The following is a 19,885-nucleotide window of genomic DNA, read 5'->3' on the forward strand; positions in this document are numbered from 1 at the left end:
ACCTGAAGACCTGCTCACCTGTCTGTCTGTAACCTCTAGATGTGTAAAATGAAACTGATGCTAAAGTCCTTGAAAACTGCAGTTCCCCAAGTGTCCACTAGAGTCTGCCTCCTGCTGTGAGTCAGTCCTCATAGAGCCCCATGGGAAATTGTCCAAATTTATAGCAAATATGTTTGTTGTGATTTGCTACTGTCTCTTCAAGACACTTTAGTGTCCTAAATTCTCTGGAACTTGGAATTCTTGAACTTATTATTCCAGAATGTTCTTCCAAAGTTCAAAAACAGAACAGAATGTTTTCGGGTTAGTGTTGTTTGCATAACAATGGTTTTAGGATGACGTACAAAAGCACTGTTGCATATCGGCCTCTCGTTTACACGGAAATTATGTTTTAGCCAACCCAAAACAGAAACTTTTGAAAATGGCCTCCAGAGTGGAAATTTTCTGAAACACTGCCATCGCGGTGTAAGCAGCAAGCCGGAGTTTTCAGTGGAGTTTTCTTCATGCTCTGCTTTGTGTAGTACAACAGTACTGTTGTTATGATCATCCCTGATGACCGTGTTGTGCTTGTGCTGCTGAATCTGCTGAACCTGTTGATTGCCTTTCAACAAAATGTGCACTTCTGCAATTAGCATTCACTAATACACCAAAAGATCAGCTATACTCAACTTAGGTGGAGATCTACCAAAAGCCGCTTCTGGACAAGACCGTTATAGCACCAACTACAGGACTGGCATGGTTACTACAGCGTTTTAAGTCCCTCAGCAAACACAGATTTTTTTCTCTGGATTTTAGGGTTTTCTGGTGAAACACTTTCAAGTGAAACGTTGTGTTAACGAGGCCTTACTTATTGATGCTCTCATAATGACATTCACAATGATGTCACATATTGAAAGAATCTTTTGTGTAATTCTAGTGTGACTTTAAAGACTCATAGGATGACTCTGACACACTGTTAAGTCACATTATGAAACTTTTCACAACATGCACTTTTTCACGTTTGTTATAAAATATGAGAGATATAATAGATATCGAAATAAAATAAATTAATTCATTTTATTATCATTATTATTATTATTATTATTATCATTATTATTATTATTGTTATTATTATTATTATCGTCATCATTATTATGAGTTAATATAATTGTTATAATAATAATTATTATTATTAACTATAGTAATAACAATAATTATTATAACAATTATATTATCTATTATTATTATTATTATTATTATCATTATTATTATTATTATTATTATCATTATTATTGATATCCAAATTACGTTTATTGTATTCAGAGTTGATCGAATATGTTTTTGGTTAGACTTTGATGAGATAGTTTTGTGAGATGAGAGTTTGATTTTCCTCTAATGTAAGAAAATAAAACTTGAAAACTGTTTTCACTTTTTAAGGACCATGAATGGATCGAAAGTGTCTGATATTAAATTGAATATTATGAATAAAACTCGTTATGTGTCAGATCTGGATTAACCCTGAAATGTATATGTCTATATTTTATACTCGAACCTGATGTGGTCACGGTGGTTGCATTTTCTACTTGCATCAAATAAATCAAAACCATACGTGACCTCAATCATCCATTAATATCCCTCCACTGCTGCTGGGACTACTTTCTCTCTTTGCTGGTCGACTCGCGCAGGCCTGACACTGATGATGTTAATGAGCAGCAGCTGTGCACGCGGCAGTGCGCGCTCCCTGCACACCGAGAGGAGAAATAATGGTAGGTGGACAAACTTTTCAATCTGATTTTTTTTCTTTTTCATTATTATTATTATTATTATCATTTTGCATTTGAGAAAAAAAAAAACATTTCAATCTGCTTTATGAGTCTGTTGTTCACTTCCGGTTTGTTCTGCAGTTTAATAAGTAAATGTGATGACTTTTCAGTGATCAGGTAACGTGTCATTTGATCTGTGTGAGCTCTGGTGTTTGCTGACCTTAGACATCCATATAAATCAGACTGAAATGATAAATGACAATGGACTCGGAAATAAAATGATCAAAATTCTGATTCAGGCGAGATGTCAAAGAGTGGCCTGCTGCGCCCCCTGCTGTCTGTGCAGGAACAGTACATATACACAAAGAACACAGGCAGGCATTTCAAACAGTCAAACCCAACTGCTGGTCTGAATGACTTGACTGGACTCCCAGCCAACCAAAACATGTCCCTCTGAAAAACACCTGATTATTGTGTGTTTGTGTGTGTCTCTGTGCAGATGGAGCTGAGGATGAAGCAGTGTATTCTTCGTGCTGATTCGTCCGCTTTGGTATCTCTGCTTCTTGATGAAGGTCTCAACAGGGTCACTCTCGCCAAACTGGACCGCATGGTTACAACAGTAATGCATTTCTGACTCTGTTAGAGAACAGACTTTTATTTTGAAGGGCTGTGATGTGTCTTCCTCCTGAGTGTGAGACGGTCTCAGCAGGTCTCCTCTCTGTCATCAGGATCTGAATGGATCCAGTCTGACCAGAGTCAGCATTGTGCTGAAGTCTTTGGAGAAGCTGTCTGAGAACAAAGAGCACCTACAGACCCTTATCCGCCTGGGACTGACTGTCAAGGTCTGACCCCAAACCAGGACCAGGATCACTGGACTGATCCAACTCAAAATTCGTATTAATCTCTATCTCTTTCTCTCTCAGGTGTTATCATGGTTCGACATTGTTTATGACCTCCTGACCTCTGATGCCCAGATTTGCACCGCCCCCCTATATAGCCTCACGGATAAGTTCTATGACTACATCCTGGTGAGGAGCATTCTGGGAGATGCAGTTTCAGATAGTTGACTCTTTTGGATGCTGCTGCAGTGAGATGCACTCAACAGCTCTGCTGTCAGTGTCTGGATTGCAGGACAGGATGTTTTTTTTTACCTCCGCCAAGAAGGTTACGTTTTTGAGAGAGTTGATCAAAATGTAATGAACAGATCTTGATGAAATTTTTGGGAAATTATTAAATTTTGGAGGTGATCCAGATCACCATCTGGATCCAGGATTTTTTTAAAGGGGACATATCATGCTGATCCCTGATTTAATACTTACATATAGTATGATACATTTGGAAAACAAGACCTTACACCCCCTGAATTTTCAAAAAAAGAGATATTGTTTTTTTTTCTGATATCCTAGAACGAGATTTGATGCCTCTGAAAATAGGTCATTGACATTTGGCCGCGAGATTTCGACCGTCGTGACGACACAAGGATCCTTTCTTTTTATTGGAGTAATCTGATAAAGCAGCTCCTCCTCTGTGATGTCAGTTAGTCACACAACCGCCACCGAGGGATACACCCACCAAGAGCCAAGTATACACGTATAAACTATACATGTTACAGTACTGGTTTGACTCACCTCACTGAAGCGTCCTGAGATGATCTGTGTCGAGGTGGATTTTCTTCCTCCTGAGCTGCAGAACTGTCCGGGTCTGACTCGGGGTCCAATACAAAAGGACGCATCCTACACTCTGCCATTTTATTAGTGCCATCAATGCCTTACGGTGAAGTTTTGGCAAACAGCAAACTCGCTCGGTCTGCTCCATTCAATGTGGCGATTTTGTAAATACTGCCATGCTGCAAAAACCGCCCCCTGGCTCTACTCCCTCCGCCCCTCTGATAGAACTGACCAATCAGAGCACAAAGGGCTGTGACGTTGCGAGGTCACTGGAGGTCATTCTCCAAACAGAGCGTTTCAAGGAGATCTTCAGAATGGCCTAAAATGAGGATGTTGAGAACGCTATTGTGGGGCAATGAAGGAACTAAATGACTTGTACTGAGGGCAGAAATGCTTTACAGGCATCCTAGTCTGGCATAGTGAAAAGGAGAAACAAGCATGATATGTCCCCTTTAAGGATTCTTTATCACTTTGAGATAGGGCTCTTTTCACCATATGTGTATATAACTCCACTATACATGGTCGGATTGCTTTGCAAAACAATACAGATGTAAAAGTACGATCCAGATCCTGGCAATATTCTGGATACTAAGATCTGGAATATGAAATATGTACTGGATCATCATAATTTTTGAACACTGTCAGGAAACAAATTATCGTACAAACATGCAACTAACACCAAATTGTAGCAGACAGTCTGCTGAAAGGGAGTATAACATTAAAGTAGGACTAAAGTGTTGGTGACAATCACAATATGCTTGGTGGAGTTCTGTGCTCTCTGACTGCTTCTCAAGTTTTTAAAAAAGTGTCAACAGGCATAGGGATAATGTGATGGAACTACTTTCTGTGGATTGATTTGATATGGCATGTGATCAAGTTGTTTGAGATATCTCTTTGATTGTTGAGATGTGGCTGTTGTTGTTATGGGTCCAGTATTTCACATGGATAACAAAAGATGACTGGTTACTGCACCTTTAACTGACACACTACCTGTTTGTCTCTCTTTCTGTCTGTCTGTCTCTCAGATACTGAGTAAAGTTTCTCTTCCAGGTTTGTTAATTTTGTTTCTACATTTTAACTGCAATCACATTTCAGACTTCATATACACCAGTCTGTCTCTCTACCTGTCTGTCTTTCAGTCAGTCAGCTGTCTGTGGTTCTCCTTAATTTGGCTCAGTTTGCTTTGGAAACAAAACTTTACTTCCCCCTGAGGCTGGAGGTAATGAGACACCAACATCATGTGATTAATTTTATACACTGGTCTGTTCTGGTCTGTAGCAGTCTGTGCTGGTTTCTTCTGGTCTAAGAATGGATGTGGTCTTGTTTCCAGGCGATCAAAACCTTCAACAACGTTTTACTGAGTCTGAGCAAGGAGAAAAGGAATGTGATCCAGAATGACCCCAACCAGACCCAGACCCTGTAACACAAACACACATTTAATGTAGTGTATATGTAATACTATACTGAGCTCTATAAACTGTCCCTCTACCTGTCTGTCTACCTGTGTGTGTGAGACAGGTGTCAGAGGATGGCAGAAGCAATCCTCACAGCTGGAGGTGAGTGGAGTGTGCATCAGGTAAAGTCAGCTCAGTGTTCCCAGGTAAAGACAGGTGTCGTCTGCGTAGAGATGAACCCGACTGTTCCTCCCTCAGACTACGAGATGCAGGTCAGCCTAACGGAGGCTCTGTGTCGGCTCACACTCAAGAAGGACCGATGGCAGAGAGCCAGCGAGTGGTTCACCTGCTCTGCCACCCGCGACGTCTTCTGTGAGATCAGAGATAGAGACTTTGAAGTAGTAAGAGACTCACCTGCCTGTCTCCTCAAGCAGCTGTCTCCTTACCTGTGTGTCTCTCTGACCTGTCTCACTCTCTTCAGGACTGTCGCCAATTCTTAAACTTTGTCAATGGGGAAAATGAAACCGGGACAAGGTGAGGCTCCTGTACCAAACCTGAAATGCAAAATCACACTTGATGCTGATTTTTAACTGCGCTGTGTCTGACAGGATCTACACCTTTCCATGCCTACGAGCATTCCTAGAAACCACCGAGGTAATTTAAGGGTTTCACATCTGCGGAAAGCTCAAAGGTGAACTGATGCTCTACCTGCCGACGGCTCAAAGGTGTACCTTTCTGTTCTCTGCAGCTGTTTCGTCCAAAAGATGAGAAGCTGGATATATTCTGGATCGACTTTAATCCTGGCTCAGGATGTGTGAGCTTCTTCATTGATGACCCTCAGGTGCGTGAGCTTCACTTTCACACGTCATATTTCAATTGTATTTTTAATAAAGTGTGTGTCTGTGTATATTTGTGTCTCAGGAGTCCCTGTGGGGCTCGATCCACCTGATGAGGGAGAACGTGGACGATTACAGAGTCTGGCTCAAGCCTGACGGTCAGGAACACATCGTAGAGTCTTTCTCGTTAGTTATAAACTGCTCTTGTTTGATTGTTTTTATCACCTTAGTAAGCATGTTTCACTTTTTTACCCAGAATGCACTGAGGGGAAGACCATCCTTAGAGTCCACCTAAGTCTTCCCATCCTGCATCAGAACTGTGAAGGTCAAACAGTGGAGCTGACCTTCAACAGTGAACACCAGCAACACCTGGAGGAGGCTGCATACAGAGTCTTCAAGGTACCTGTCTGTCTGCACATCTGTCTGTCCACCTCAGGGGTGTGTTGGTGATTTTTTTTTTCTCTTTTTCCTGAAATGATCAGAAAGAACAGACCCCCCTTGTTCAAGACTCAGATGATACAAGCAAGGTGTTACCTGAAAAGAAGTCAGGTGTTAGAGGCTACAGGGGAAAGAAACAGAAGAAGACCCGACTGAAAAGTGTGTTTACATCCATCATCTCAGCTGTTCACTATGAGCTCACCTGTTCTAAATATCAATAACTGTCAGCCTGTCTGTCTCTTTACCTGTCTGTTCTTTCAGTTTTACCTCTGTCGTCCCCAAGCAGTGACGATGGCACCTTGAAATTAAAGGTAGCTACTCTGTAAAATCAGTATCAGGCAAAAGCCCTGTTTCCACTAAGCGGTTTAGTTTGGTTCGTCTTGGCCCGGCACGCATTTACAGCGTTTCACTGACTAATCCCTGGACTGACCCCAAAATAACTAAGGGCGTATTCAGACTTGGACTGTTTGGTCCACTTTAAACAGACCAGGGTTCGTTTCCCACGCTGGTGCGGACTTTTCATGCAGGTGTGAATAGACACAAATGAACCCTGGTGCGGACCAAACAACCGGACTGAGACCCACTTTTTGAGGTGGTCTCGGTCCGCTTCCAAACGAACTCTGGTGCGGTTCGTGGTTCTCCAGTGCAGGTCTGAATACAAACCAAGGTCCATCCGAACTAACGACAGGATACATGCGCCTTTTGGGCCTATAAAGCCACCGTAACCTAACCGTCTTTGGTTCATACCTGATCCCCCGTCTTCTGTTCAGCCATGCTGTTGCTAGCATGTTGTGGGTCAGGACACGCAGAGCATAGTGTCTCCTTGCTGCGCGCATTCGTCTTCCCTGTTCCAAAATTTGAAACGGCGTTGTTAAGCCTTCTTTGAAGGAGCTGCTCTTGAAAATGAAAATGATTTTGCAGCTCTAATAAGAGCACAAACACACATGTTTACCTCCATTTCCGGGTCTGTATTCTGTGTGCCGCCTTTGTCAGTGCTGTCCAATGAGAGCACCGATCGTCACACACTTGGATGTGTTTACAGAATTTAGTCCACTTGCAAAAAGTACAATCTGAATTTGAACCGCACCAAATGAAAAACATAAAGTTTGCTTTTGGTCCGGACCAAACAAGTGGACCAAATGACTTTTCTGGTCTGAATACAGCCTAAGACGAGCCGTCCCACTTTTAAGCCCAAGTTTCCACCCAGCAGTCTGGTACAGATCAGTACAGTTAGGTACAGGTTGCTCAGTTAAGCTTGCAATTAAGCGTCATTTCAGAGAAGTCTGTGTGCCTCCAGGATAAATACAGCCGCTGTTGCACGGTAAGTGATGATTCTTTCGACCAATCAACGGTCTGAAGTGTTGTAGCTCCACCTTCCGAGATCGGATCGGTTCAGTCTGGCACCCCTACGGAAGGGTCCCAAAAAGTGGGACGGCTCATATCAGTTATTTGGGGGTCTGTCCTGGGATAAGTAAGTGCCAAGACAAACCAAACTGAACCGCTTGGTGGAAACAGGGCTTTTGGTACCTTTCCATAGGGTACCAAAAGCCTAAAGACTAAACCAATCCGATCTCGGAAGGTGGACATCCAACACTGCAGACTGGTCAAAAGAATTGTCACTTACCGTGCGACAGCAGCTGCATTTCTCCTGGCAGCACGCAGTCTTCTCTGGAACAAAGCTTGATTGCACTTTGAATCAACAGCCTCGTTTCCACCAAGCAGACCGGTTCGGTTCATCTCGGTACGGCACGCATTTTGCCTACTTTTTTGGGACTCTTCCCTATGGGTGCCAGACTGAACCAATCCACTCTCGGAAGGTGGAACTACAACACTGCAGACTGTTGATTGGTCAAAAGAATCGTCACTTACTGTGTGACAGCGGCTGCATTTCTCCTGGTGGCAAACAGACTTCTCTGAAACAAAGCTTGATTGTTCTTTGTATCAAAGAGCTACATGCCAATCACAGAGAGGACAAAACGCTGCATGTCTTCCATCTGTGCTCTTTGTTTACTGTGTCGCCTTTTTCTTCTTCGTTGGATTTATTAGCGGGATAAACTGTGTCGCGCTGTTACGGCCTCACGCTATTGTTTAACAGCTGCGGCTTTCAGCATCTGGCTTACACGCCGCCTACCATGAGAGGGCACAGTTTGCTGTGGAAACGCAAACGGGATCAGGCTTAACTGTACCAAACCGTCCCAAACTGTACTGAACCGACCCGGACTGCTTGGTGGAAACGCGGCTAAAGAGCCACATGCCAATTACAAAGAGGACGAATTGTTGGATGTCTTCTATCGTTGCTCTTTGTTTACTGTGTTGCGTTTTTTTCTTTGTTGGATTTGTTAGTGGGGTACATTGTGTCCCGCTGCTATGGTGTCACACTATTATGTTACTGATGCTGCTATGGACATCCAGCTTTCACGCTGCCTACCACAAGGGGGCACGGTTGGCTGTGGAAATGCAAATAAGACCAAGCTTAACCCGTACCAAACCGTACTGATCTAAACTGGACTACTTGGTGGAAACGGGGCTAAAGACAAACTGAAGATGAATGTGTTTTTTTTCAGACTCCTAACACTGCAGAGCACCTGTTTGATCAGTTCGCACACTCGACCCCAAAGTACAGCTCAGGTGAGTTTAAAGTCGGCTGTGGCTCAGCAGTAAACTACGAGAGTAAGAATATCTAAGGATTTTTGATTTGATCTGGATTGTACCGTCTGTTTCCAGGTGGTCCTGTGGGGGCGGAGACTCAGATCTCCCAAAATGAAAGTAAGAAGTCAGTAGATGTTCCTCTCCTTAAAAAGGTAAATTTCCTGCTTGTTTTTCTCTAATAACAAACAAAAGTCTTTTCCTAGATGTTTTTGTTTGTTTCTGAAACAGGCAGTCGTTGTTTTGGACAGGAAGAGAGCTGTTTTGGACTCAGGTGAAGCTGAAAAGTCGATGTCTCAGGTCTAAATTTCACCTGTGCTCTATTTTTAAACCCTGAGTGTTTGTCGTTGTGGTGCAGGTTACCTGTCAGACCAACATGAGAGTGTATCAGCCCACAAGAAGAGGGCGGGGCCTCATGTAGAGTGGGAGGAGTCTAGCTTATCGATGGCAGGTGCTTTACGATCGATTCTTTCCTTTTTGTCCTTTCCTTTGGAATTGGTTCAATGAACTGAATGAATGCTGCTCACCTGTCTCAGAGTTATCACCTGAGAGGCTGGAGCTGGGAGCTGATGAAGAGGTGGGGCTGTTAAATGAACAGACCGATCCAGGTGAGAAAGGGGAGGAGCCAAAATTGGACCTGACATCTGGAATCACAGCTGCCTTCGATACGTTCAAAACAAACCTGGAGCAACACTTCACTGTCAGTGACATCACTTACCTGTGACATCACTCAGCTGTTTATCAATGTACATGATCAATATCTGTTTTGTACTAACAATTTCAGAGCTGCTGGCAGAACATACAAGATGAAGTTGTTCTGTCCCTAAATGAATGTCAACAACACATGACCGACCTGCTGACAGCTGTCCATAAACACAGGTAACACAGGTAACACATGTAACACATGTAACACACACACCTGTCAGTCTGGAACGGACTCTGTAAGCTCATTGGCATTTCCAGGTGCCACGCAAAACTCCTGCACTGTGATTGGCTGTTTGTGTTGCTGGAGGCGGGACTTATTAACAATATGAGCTGCTTGTTTTATATACAGAGAGAAATCACAGTTAAACTTCTGCAAACAGACAAACTGACTAAAGAAAAGTGACTTTTTCAATATTTGGTGTTCGTATTCACATTACTGTGCCTTGAGTAATGTGTCTTCACATTTGTCTGTGTGTGTGTTGATAGGTTGCTGCTCCTGCAGAGGTTTGAGGTCAGCGTTAATGATCAGCTTAAGCAGCTGCAGGAGAGCTCTGAGAGCCTGAACTCCATCAACACAGAACTTCTGGTACTAAACTACAATAACTCTTTACACCACTGTTATATTTAATCATTAAACATCATTTTGTATTAGTTAATAAAGATGTGGTGTCATTTCTGATCGTCTTTCAGAGTTTTTTCCAGTCTGAGATGAAGCGTCTGGACTCCTTCTGCGATGAACACCTGCACCGGTGAGTGTGATCCTAACTAAAACTGTTAACATTTGTTTTTGGGTCTGGATCAGACATGTTTCGATCTTTTCCCTCAGGTTGAAGTCTACAGAAAGTGGAACGTCGAGCAAGTAGAGTCCATCCCGCCAATGAGAGAAGAGGAAAGCACAGCCAATCAGATCTAAAATCCCGCCCCTCATCAACCCCCCCCCCCCCCCCCCCCCCCCCCCCCCCGTTTGATTTTCTGTTCGTCTGTAGCTCACCCTTCACGTTCTTGAGTTTGAAATAAAGAGTAAAGGCATTTTTGTTGTGTTTATGAAAACTGCTCAACCTTCCATCAGCATGATCCTGTCCTGTGATAGAGCGCAGTTTCTTCAAGAGCCACTAGATGGAGACAAACAGACACAGAGGAATCTTTTCAACACATGACCATAAAATTTCAATTTAACTTTCAAAAATTCAAATTTTAACCCAAAACATAAAAAAATGAAACCATGAAATATTTCAACATTAGCAGTCGTTCTTCCTCTACCTTCAAACACAGAAAAACTCATTCACTTTTTGTGACCTTTGACCTTTCACCTCACAGATATCACAGAGACCCCTGCTGGTCAGATTAACACCTGTTCTCATAGGGTCTGGACTGACACTTGGTTCCATAGTGGGGAGACTGAGACCTTGGATTCACGCAGTTCAGCCTAAAATAAGGGCTCATGTGTAGACTGACTGCTGGTCTATCAGGGTCTGAACTAAAACCTAGTGGCGCCAAGTCTGGACTGAAGTTTGTGTCTCAAATTTTCGGACACCAACCTTGTTTCACAGAGTTCAGACTCAAACTTGGTCTGGTCTCTTTGCATCTGGACAAAAAAAGATCTCTCAGACTCAGAACTAAAATCTGGTCTTACAGAGTCCATGACTCTTAGACTTCAGATTGTAACCAGGTCTCACATCTGGCTTAAAACCTGTCCTCACAGAACTCAAACTAAAAACAGGTCCCTCAGAGTCTAGCCAGAAAAAAAGATGACACAGAATCTGGAACCAAAACCTGTTCTTACAAAATACACATTGAAACCAAGTGTGAGGTCTGGACTGAAATGTGATCTCACAAACCCTAGACCAAACCCAAAGAATCTGGATCAAAACCTTGTCTTGCAGAGTTTTGGACTTTACTTCGTTTCAAGGAGTCCAGACTACAACTGAAAACCAGATTTAAACCTTGTCTCAGGGTATAACCTGGTCTTTTATAGCCCAGAATTAAAAACAGGGACAGAGTGAGTTTTTGTTTGAGAGGGAGCTGCTGGTTGTCAGGCAGCAAACTGACATGAGAGGAAAAACATGAAAATCCCCCAAAGACAGAAAACACAGAGACGACTAATGAGGCACTAATGGGAAGGGGGCAGAGACAGAGAGATGCTCAGGTGTGTCTCTGCTCTCTGTTAAACCAGAGAAACCATCAGAATACCAGTAGGAGGTTTGAACCCATCCATCTGAAGTGGACTAAAGTGGATCTGATCAGGTGGAGGACACTCAGGGATGTTGACTGATTGATTAACTTTTTTCTCTCTTTGGACTTTGATGGACGGACAGAAAAACTCTCCTGTGTGGACGTGCTAAGACACGGTGACCGACAGCTGCAGGTTAGAACCGCCAGGTCTCAGGTACTGGGTCACCGAGCTAACTGATTTGACTGGGGTCGGAAACTCAATGTTGAAACAAGTTGATTTTAAAAGAATAATGTTTTTTTGAAGCTATAAACTAATTTCTCAAAGTTTGTTGGTGGTGAACTGGTGTGTTCCTCCTTTGTTATTGTTGGTTAACTGGTTACCTGTTGTTTCCTGCTCTGGTAAGTGTGCTTCCAGGTGAGATGGGCTGTCTTGGCGGGAAAACGGAGGAGGAACGTTTGGATGAAAAAGCAAAACGAGAAGCAAACAAGAAAATCGAGAGACAGCTGCAGAAAGAGAGACAGGCGTACAAAGCTACACACAGACTGCTACTGCTGGGTAAGCCCGTCTGCCTCTTACCTACCAGTCTCACCTGTCTCTCCCTCTCACCTGTCTTTCCCTATTACCTGTCTTTCTGCAGGAGCTGGTGAATCTGGTAAAAGTACAATTGTGAAGCAGATGAGGATCCTTCATGTTGACGGTTTTAACGCTGAGTGAGTCAAACTTTATCTTTTAGATTCTCTGTCCAGGCTTTTATTTTGGTGTGGAAGTTTTTTTTCTCTTGTTTGATTATTAAATATAATCAGTGAGTCATTACATGCTTGATATTTATAGATAAAGGAATTAAAGGTGCAGTTCTGTTTTTAAAAAGAATAATTCCACAATTACTCCCTGATCGGCTGGTTTAAGAGATAAATGATACAGACACTTTTATTAGCAGATAAATCAAATATTTTATGCCTATCTTTCAGAGAGAAGCAGCAAAAGATCCAAGATATTAGGAAGAATGTAAAGGATGCTATTGTGGTATGTCACATGATTTTCATCGCATGAAATTACGTGATCTCTGATTGGTTTAAAATGTTGTGGTTTGCGAATAAGAAATTTGTTGGAATCACTGATGAAGTGTGTGTGTGTGTGTCACAGACCATTGTTTCAGCCATGACTATGCTGACTCCTCCCATTCCAGTGGGAAACCCTGGTAACCAGTTCAGGATCGACTATATCAAGAGCATTGCACCACTGTCTGACTTTGAATACACAGAGGTAACACACACAGTTTAGTTCAGTCACGCTACATGCCACATGCTAATGACAACTTGGTCATGTGACTTTGGTCCCTGCTGTGATTGGTCAATTTAATGGATATGATGTTTACCTGCGTGATGTGTGATGGGAGTTAATGATCTCTACAGAATGATCCTTAAACTGTGCATCACATGGAATTGTAAAACTCAGCCTATCACAGTCTGGCATTTACTGTTAGCATACTGATATAAGCATGCTAATGTCAGCCATGACATGGGCAGGTGAATCCACCTGATTTGGTGAAACAGGTGACTGTCCCTTTAAAGCACCAAGAGAGAAGGTTGTTTGTTTAAATGATCATAATGACCTGATGTAACAAGTTAACACGGGACTCAACCCACACAGGATGACACACACACACTCACACACATATGCAGCTGTGTGTATGTGTGTGTGTGTGTGTCTCACCTGAGGCCTCATTAGCCAAACATCTTGAGTCTCTTAAGACACACAGAGACAAAACAAGCAGCTTCCTATGTGGCCTCTAAACTCCTCACATTCACACGCATACATACATGTCATGATGTGTTTGAGGTTATTTGATCAGTGCGTTTCTATGTATTAGACATTTAACAAAGAATTACATTAAATCAACCTTGTTTAAAGATCTACATCTTGTTTATGATCCAGCTCTGTGTTCAGATGTATGAAGGTGTACCACAGGGTTCTAGTCTCGGCCCTCTTATTCTCTGTAATACAAAAAGCGATTCGCTGTTGTGTTTATTTTGGTATCATACACTATTTAAACTGCCTTTCCTTCTGCCTCTCAGGAGTTCTTCGAGCATGCTCAGAAGCTGTGGGAGGATGATGGCGTGAAGGCATGTTTCGAACGCTCCAATGAATATCAGCTGATTGACTGCGCTAAGTAGTAAGACACACAAACACACACACACATACTTTCTCCCTCTCCTCATTTGTTGACACACTCAGAGCTACTCTGACATTTTTTTTATCCCAATGGACCAATCATAGCGCTCCATTTACCCTGGTGGGTGGGCATTAAGGGAAGGGGTTTTGAAGTCATGTTGGGTTAATTATAGACACCTTTCTACACCTGAATTTGTTTGTGTGTGTGTGTGTGTGTGTGCTGCAGCTTCTTGGACAGGTTGGATGCTGTCAGGAGGTCAGACTATACACCTACTGACCAGGTAACATCTAACCAATCACGTCACAGCTTTGTGATGACTCACATGTTACCAGCTCCTCAGTAAAATTATTTTTTTGTTCTTCTTCTTTTGCAGGATTTATTGCGTTGCAGAGTTTTGACTTCAGGAATTTTTGAAACCAGGTTTCAGGTCGATAAGGTCAACTTCCAGTGAGTGTGTTTAGCCCCTCCCCTTCTGTCCATCTGACCAATCACCTTATTCACTTTGTTAAAATGCACTAACTTAAAATCTTTCGAACCTTATTTATATTTTTATTTTACTTACTCAACTGCAGAAAGGTATAATTGTTTACCAACCCACCAATCTGTGTGTCCCCCTGTCAGTATGTTTGATGTAGGAGGACAAAGAGACGAGCGCAGGAAGTGGATTCAGTGCTTTAATGGTAAGTACATATATGGACTTGTGTTTATAACAGGTAGTTTTGGACAGGTGTACAGGTGCTGAGTGTTAGTCTGTCCCCAGATGTGACGGCGATTATATTTGTGGCAGCAAGCAGCAGCTACAACATGGTGATCAGAGAGGACAACTCCACCAACCGTCTGAGGGAGTCACTTGATCTGTTTAGGTCCATCTGGACCAACAGGTAACAACCTGCCCTCTGATTGGCTGCGGTTTCCATCTCTGCTCCCTTATTGGCTCTGTTTAACCGGTCTGTGCTCTCTGATTCGACACAGGTTTCTGAAGACCATCTCAGTGATCTTGTTCCTCAATAAACAGGATGTCCTCGCTGACAAGATTTTGGCAGGAAAATCTAAACTGGAAGATTATTTCCCAGAATACACAAACTATCAAGTTCCTGCCGAAGGTGAGATCATATGACTCATAAACATAATACATGATGAAAAAATTCAAATACATACAAATGATGTGTGTATGTGTGTGCAGCTGTTCCAGATGCTGACGAAGACCCAAGAGTCACCAGAGCAAAATTCTTCATCAGAGATGAGTTCTTGGTAACAAAGCCACCTGTATTTCTGTCTCACCTGTCTGTCTCTTTGACCTGTCTGTAGCTCTCTAACCTGCCTTTGACCTGTCTGTCTCTCAGAGGATCAGCACAGCCAGCGGAGATGGGAAACATTACTGCTATCCCCACTTCACCTGTGCCGTTGATACAGAAAACATTCGCAGAGTTTTCAACGACTGTCGTGACATCATCCAGCGCATGCATCTGAGGCAGTACGAGCTCCTTTGATTGGCTATTCGGCCCTCATTTAATGCTCATTGAAAATCATTCACATGTATGAATAAGCTGTGTATACACTTGCTCCTGTTGTCTCTGTTTATGGTGCGGGGGATTATGGGTAATGTAGTTTTGTAAGAAAAATGGGATTTTTTTCTTGTCTGATGCTATGAAGGGAATAGTAGAGTCATTTTTTGTTTTAAATTTGTTTTAATTTATATATTTTTCTCTGATTGGCTGCTGCAGGCTATGATATTACTAATTTCTCAGATGATTAGAAGATCCTATTTATACCTGATGGATTGAATAAAAGATTTTAGATTTGTTTGAGAGAATTATTTTGTTTATTCAATGATTGTTTGTTAAAGCTGGGCTTACATTGTCTGTGTGTTTTTGCAAAGTAGTTCAAACTTCCAGTTATCTATGAAAGCTGCTCATTTATTGATGAGAGAAGTTGAGATCAATTTAATTTCAAAACAGAGAGTAAGGGAAAGGTTTCTCTGACTGCATAAACATTCAGCTGAGGATCAAACAGGAAGCTCTGACCTGAGGTTGCCACTGAGCCCTGACAGCTTCATGAACTTTCAGAGAGTTTTAAGGAATCATGTGACTGAAGATCAAATTTAGTACACACTAGTTCTCATCTGTTGGGGCCTAGGGTTAAGTCATTTTTTTTTTTTTTTGAGTGACACTATCACAGTAACTCTGCATTTTAATCTCATCAGACTGCCACAGTAATTCCTGTTCTGTCAGAAAACCCTTAACTGTCAGAGAGCCTTCAGTTTACTCTCCCACCGTCCCTTTGCTTCATGCTCGGTCACAAGACCAGTGCGCATGCGTGGAAGGTAGTGATCCGTCTCGCCCACAGAGGATCTTTGGCCCGCTGCCTGCGTGCCCCTGCAGTGTGTACGTGCTGGCGCAAAGCGCGGCCTTCCGCTCTGCGCTCGTCCTCATCAACAACAACAACAACTGGACAAAGTGTGTACCGGCTCCCGGTGCTGACACACCCAGAGATAGTAGCTCACACTGTGCCTCTGTGACGGTAAGAGCCCGCTTCCCTGTCCCGGCGCTCTTCTAGTCCCCTGCTACGGCTGCTGTTTCCGCGGGGATGTCTGCGCGCTCTCGAGCCGTTCATGGCCGCTCGAGCCTCGTCTCGTTCGTGTTGCGAGGCCGCGGCGCCGCTGCTCGCGTGCCTGTGTGTCGGTCCCGAGGACGGCGGAGTGAAGGGTCCGCGAGCCAGCACGCGGCCCGCTCCCCATCCGGCTGGCGGTTGTAACGGTTTGCAAATTTATCGGGGGAACCGGGAGGACGGGGAAACAGAAAAGCATAGTGACGCCATTTTGAAAGAAAGATGAACAGAAGGCCAGACTGTCCGCCATTTAACTCAAACACTGCGAATAACCACTGACATTAAACACACCGCAGTCGGTTTACACACTAACACAGACTCTATGTCCCCGGTTCGTATCCCCGGTCAGTCGTTTCACACCACGAGGGTTGTAAATTTAGCACCTTTAGCTTTTTGCAGGCTAACGTTAGCCTTAAAAGCATAGCTGTCAGTTCCTTATCTGGCCGCTCTCGTAACTCCCCTTTCTTCCGCCGATACCTTACCCGGTCTACAGCTAGCATGGTTTGATCCGGATCCGCTTTTTGCTCTCAGGGCAAACTTATCTGCCCGTTAGCACAGCCCGCTTCAGTTGGGGTTACAGAGACTCGGGGTCAGTCAGTGCAGAAACTGGACTCCGCTGATGGTCCCGGTTCAGAGTCAAACCTGCCAACCCGGGTCAGTCCCGGCAAAGTCAGTGAAAGTACTCGTGCTTACATCCTGTCTCCTCTCAGTCCGCACGTGCACTCAATGCTTCATGGGGCGTGCACGCGCTCCGGAGCTCATGCCCGCGACAGCAGAGGTACATGAACTATTGGGAACAGTGGTAGGGGGGCAGTGTACCGTTGAGCCAGGCACTTGGGGGAGCAGAGGGTCACGTGGCCTACTCCCATGATTACACATTTAATAAACACATTAGATAGATCACCTGCACAGTCAGCACGTGAGAGTAGTCAGCATGAACAGGGGAAATAAATTGAAATTTCACTCAGATCCCCAAAAGCTTCATGGGAAATGTAGTCTTGACTTTACAGTAGGTTTAAGCAGAAAAACATGAATAGATACTTACTATGTCTCTGAGTCCTTCCTTTGGGACACCAAAACATATTATCAAAGTTAAATCTGTGGATGTCCTCTGTGTGTCTCCTCTGTGTCTCAGATGGCGGAGACGGTAAAGTACGTTGACGACGAGCACAAAAGTATCTTCCTGAAGCTCCTGAATGAGCAGCGTCTGGAGGGCGAGCACTGTGACATCGCCGTGGTCGTTGAAGATGTGAAGTTCAGAGCTCACCGCTGTGTACTCGCGGCCTGCTCCAACTACTTCAAAAAACTGTTTAAGAAACATGAGGTACCTATAACACACATACACACACACACACACACACACACACAGAGTCTGATTACCTACCTGTGACATCCCACTATAATGACTCACGTGTCTGTCCTCAGGTGGATAACTCGTCGGTTATAGAGATCGATTTTATTCGCTCAGATATCTTTGAGGAGGTGCTGAACTACATGTACACCGCCAAGATCTCTGTCAAAAAAAGAGATGTCAACCTGATGATGTCATCAGGACAGATCCTCGGCATACGCTTCCTGGACAAGCTCTGCTCACAGGTAACACACATACAGGTAACAGACACACACCGGAGGACAGGTAAAGCTCCTCCTTCTGTGTGATGATGCGTTCATTTGTTCACAGAAACGAGATGTGTCTTCAGAGGACAAAGACAAGTTTCCGTACGACATTGTGAAGATGGCGCTGCCACCTGAAGCTCAGCTTGCTGCTGACGCTGAGGTAAACACATATTATTATCAACTCTGATGACCTCTAGTGTTCCATACTGATCTGTGTGTGTGTGTGTGTGTAGGTGCTTGGGGAGCATGATGACACGCCCACAGCAGATGACCTTGTTGAGGCATCAGCCAATCAGGAGCTGGATAAATCGCCCAGCGCAGCGCTACGAGTTCAGGAAGCCATCCTGAAAGAACTGACCAATGAGGATGTACATAAGGTACACACACACATATAGTGATTGCCTTTCTTTACTTGAGTGCACCTTTAACACACCCCAGACTGTCCTTACCTGGACAGTGATATAAGAAGACACCTGCTGACTTTACCTGAGTAACTCCACCTGTGTGTCCCCACCAGGTGACCTGCTACGACCAGGACGTGGTGGCAGAGATGGAGTCAGAGCCTAAAGAGCTAGGAGCAGAGCACCACACCACACAGACGCTAACGTTTACAGACAGTATGGGGGAGGTGAAGGACGAGCAGCCGCCAAACTGGTCCACGGCCACGACCGACATGAAGTTTGAATACCTGCTGTATGGAACACGGGAACAGCTCGCCTGCCAGGTGTGCGGCAAGACCTTCCTAGACGAAAGCAGACTCAGGTACTCAACATAAACGCAGCTCACCTGGCTAACTGTAATCCTGAACACACTTTGTGACCTCACCTGTCTTCTCCACCTGCAGGAAACACGAAAAGCTTCACTCAGCTGAGCGTCCCTTTGCTTGTGAGATCTGCTCTAAAGCTTTCACCACACATGCTCACCTGAAAGGTAAGAATACACCTGAGCTCTAAGCTGTGATGAAGTACAGGTCAGCAAGAAAAGTTTTGTTGATTGCTTTTTGCCTTCACCTGTGTGTTTCAGAACACCTGAAGATCCACACAGGCTTCAAACCATACAGGTGTGACGTTTGTGGGAAATCATTCATACGAGCGCCAGACCTGAAAAAGCATGAACGAGTCCACAGCAACGAGAGGCCTTTCGCCTGCCAGATGTGTGATAAGGTCAGCTCACCTATCTGTCTCTCACATGTCTGTCACTTCCCTGTTTGTCTGTTTTTTTACCTGTCAGTCTCTCTGTCCTTCTGCAGGCGTTCAAACACAAGTCTCACTTGAAGGACCATGAAAGGAGACACAGAGGGGAGAAACCATTCGTTTGTCAGTCCTGCACCAAGGCCTTCGCCAAGGTAGTCAAGCTAATGCTGCTGCTAAAGCCTTAACTTGTATGCTACAATGAAACAATATTAGCTTTAGCATTAGTGGTGTGTTTAAGGTCTATCTGTATTTTCAGGCATCAGATCTGAAGCGCCACGAGAACAACATGCACAGTGAGAGGAAGCAGCTAAATCCTCTGCAGAGCGACACAGAGACACTGCAGGCTGCCGCCATGGCCGCTGAGGAGCAGCACCTGGACTCGATCGGCTGCTCCTAACACCTCCTCCTCCTCTTCTCCTCCATCAGTTTCCCCTCCTCCTCCTCCAGGTCCTCTGTTTCTTTATTTAAATTGAATCAGTGATCAAAAATGAACCTTTTTATGAACAGTTGACCTCACAGATGACCTCACGGTTCATATGAAATCACGTGATCATGACTGACCTCTATCATGTATAATTTGTAATGAAGTCTCTTTGTAAATTAAAGAAACCTTTTTTATGGTGTGAACCAAACCCTGTACAGAAAATGAGCATTTTTAAGTTGTTTGTGTCGTTGTTTAAAATAAAAACATTGTTCT

General features: G+C 43.9%; 3 protein-coding genes across 4 annotated transcripts; all 3 read left to right on the top strand.

Annotated features, from left to right (window-relative positions):
- The first annotated feature begins 1,658 nt into the window (after positions 1–1,658).
- On the top strand, positions 1,659–10,365 carry sycp2l (synaptonemal complex protein 2-like). 2 transcript variants are annotated; one of them, XM_074693688.1, is made up of 25 exons: positions 1,659–1,742; positions 2,239–2,358; positions 2,468–2,581; positions 2,663–2,767; positions 4,432–4,456; positions 4,546–4,625; positions 4,737–4,825; positions 4,925–4,962; positions 5,059–5,201; positions 5,282–5,334; positions 5,409–5,454; positions 5,549–5,641; positions 5,722–5,794; positions 5,893–6,035; positions 6,119–6,233; positions 6,336–6,385; positions 8,639–8,702; positions 8,799–8,875; positions 8,952–8,994; positions 9,079–9,171; positions 9,257–9,420; positions 9,505–9,599; positions 9,912–10,011; positions 10,116–10,174; positions 10,252–10,365. In XM_074693688.1, the coding sequence occupies exons 1-25, from the start codon at positions 1,740–1,742 to the stop codon at positions 10,286–10,288; spliced, it is 2,022 nt and encodes a 673-aa protein (XP_074549789.1). In that variant the 5' UTR covers positions 1,659–1,739; the 3' UTR covers positions 10,289–10,365. The 2 variants fall into 2 exon arrangements, with proteins under 2 accessions (XP_074549789.1, XP_074549790.1); XM_074693689.1 differs by lacking the exons at positions 6,119–6,233; positions 6,336–6,385.
- Positions 10,366–11,417: 1,052 nt separating this feature from the next.
- Positions 11,418–15,389, top strand: gnal (guanine nucleotide binding protein (G protein), alpha activating activity polypeptide, olfactory type). Its single transcript, XM_074693547.1, has 13 exons — positions 11,418–11,811; positions 12,002–12,153; positions 12,236–12,308; positions 12,567–12,621; positions 12,742–12,861; positions 13,674–13,771; positions 13,997–14,051; positions 14,145–14,218; positions 14,393–14,451; positions 14,532–14,652; positions 14,744–14,874; positions 14,955–15,022; positions 15,115–15,389. Exons 2-13 carry the CDS (start codon positions 12,018–12,020, stop codon positions 15,259–15,261), a joined length of 1,137 nt encoding a protein of 378 aa, XP_074549648.1. The 5' UTR covers positions 11,418–11,811; positions 12,002–12,017; the 3' UTR covers positions 15,262–15,389.
- A 728-nt stretch (positions 15,390–16,117) lies between these two features.
- zbtb14 (zinc finger and BTB domain containing 14) lies at positions 16,118–19,859 on the top strand. The gene is made up of 10 exons (XM_074693545.1): positions 16,118–16,291; positions 17,514–17,702; positions 17,804–17,974; positions 18,060–18,155; positions 18,229–18,372; positions 18,513–18,757; positions 18,840–18,925; positions 19,019–19,158; positions 19,245–19,340; positions 19,445–19,859. The coding sequence occupies exons 2-10, from the start codon at positions 17,514–17,516 to the stop codon at positions 19,583–19,585; spliced, it is 1,308 nt and encodes a 435-aa protein (XP_074549646.1). The 5' UTR covers positions 16,118–16,291; the 3' UTR covers positions 19,586–19,859.
- The last annotated feature ends 26 nt before the right edge of the window (positions 19,860–19,885 follow it).

This window comes from Halichoeres trimaculatus, unplaced genomic scaffold (assembly GCF_033239565.1).
Source record: "Halichoeres trimaculatus isolate MK-OKI-2021-1 unplaced genomic scaffold, fHalTri1.1 fHalTri1_scaffold_18, whole genome shotgun sequence".
Classification (NCBI taxonomy): Eukaryota; Metazoa; Chordata; class Actinopteri; order Labriformes; family Labridae; genus Halichoeres; species Halichoeres trimaculatus.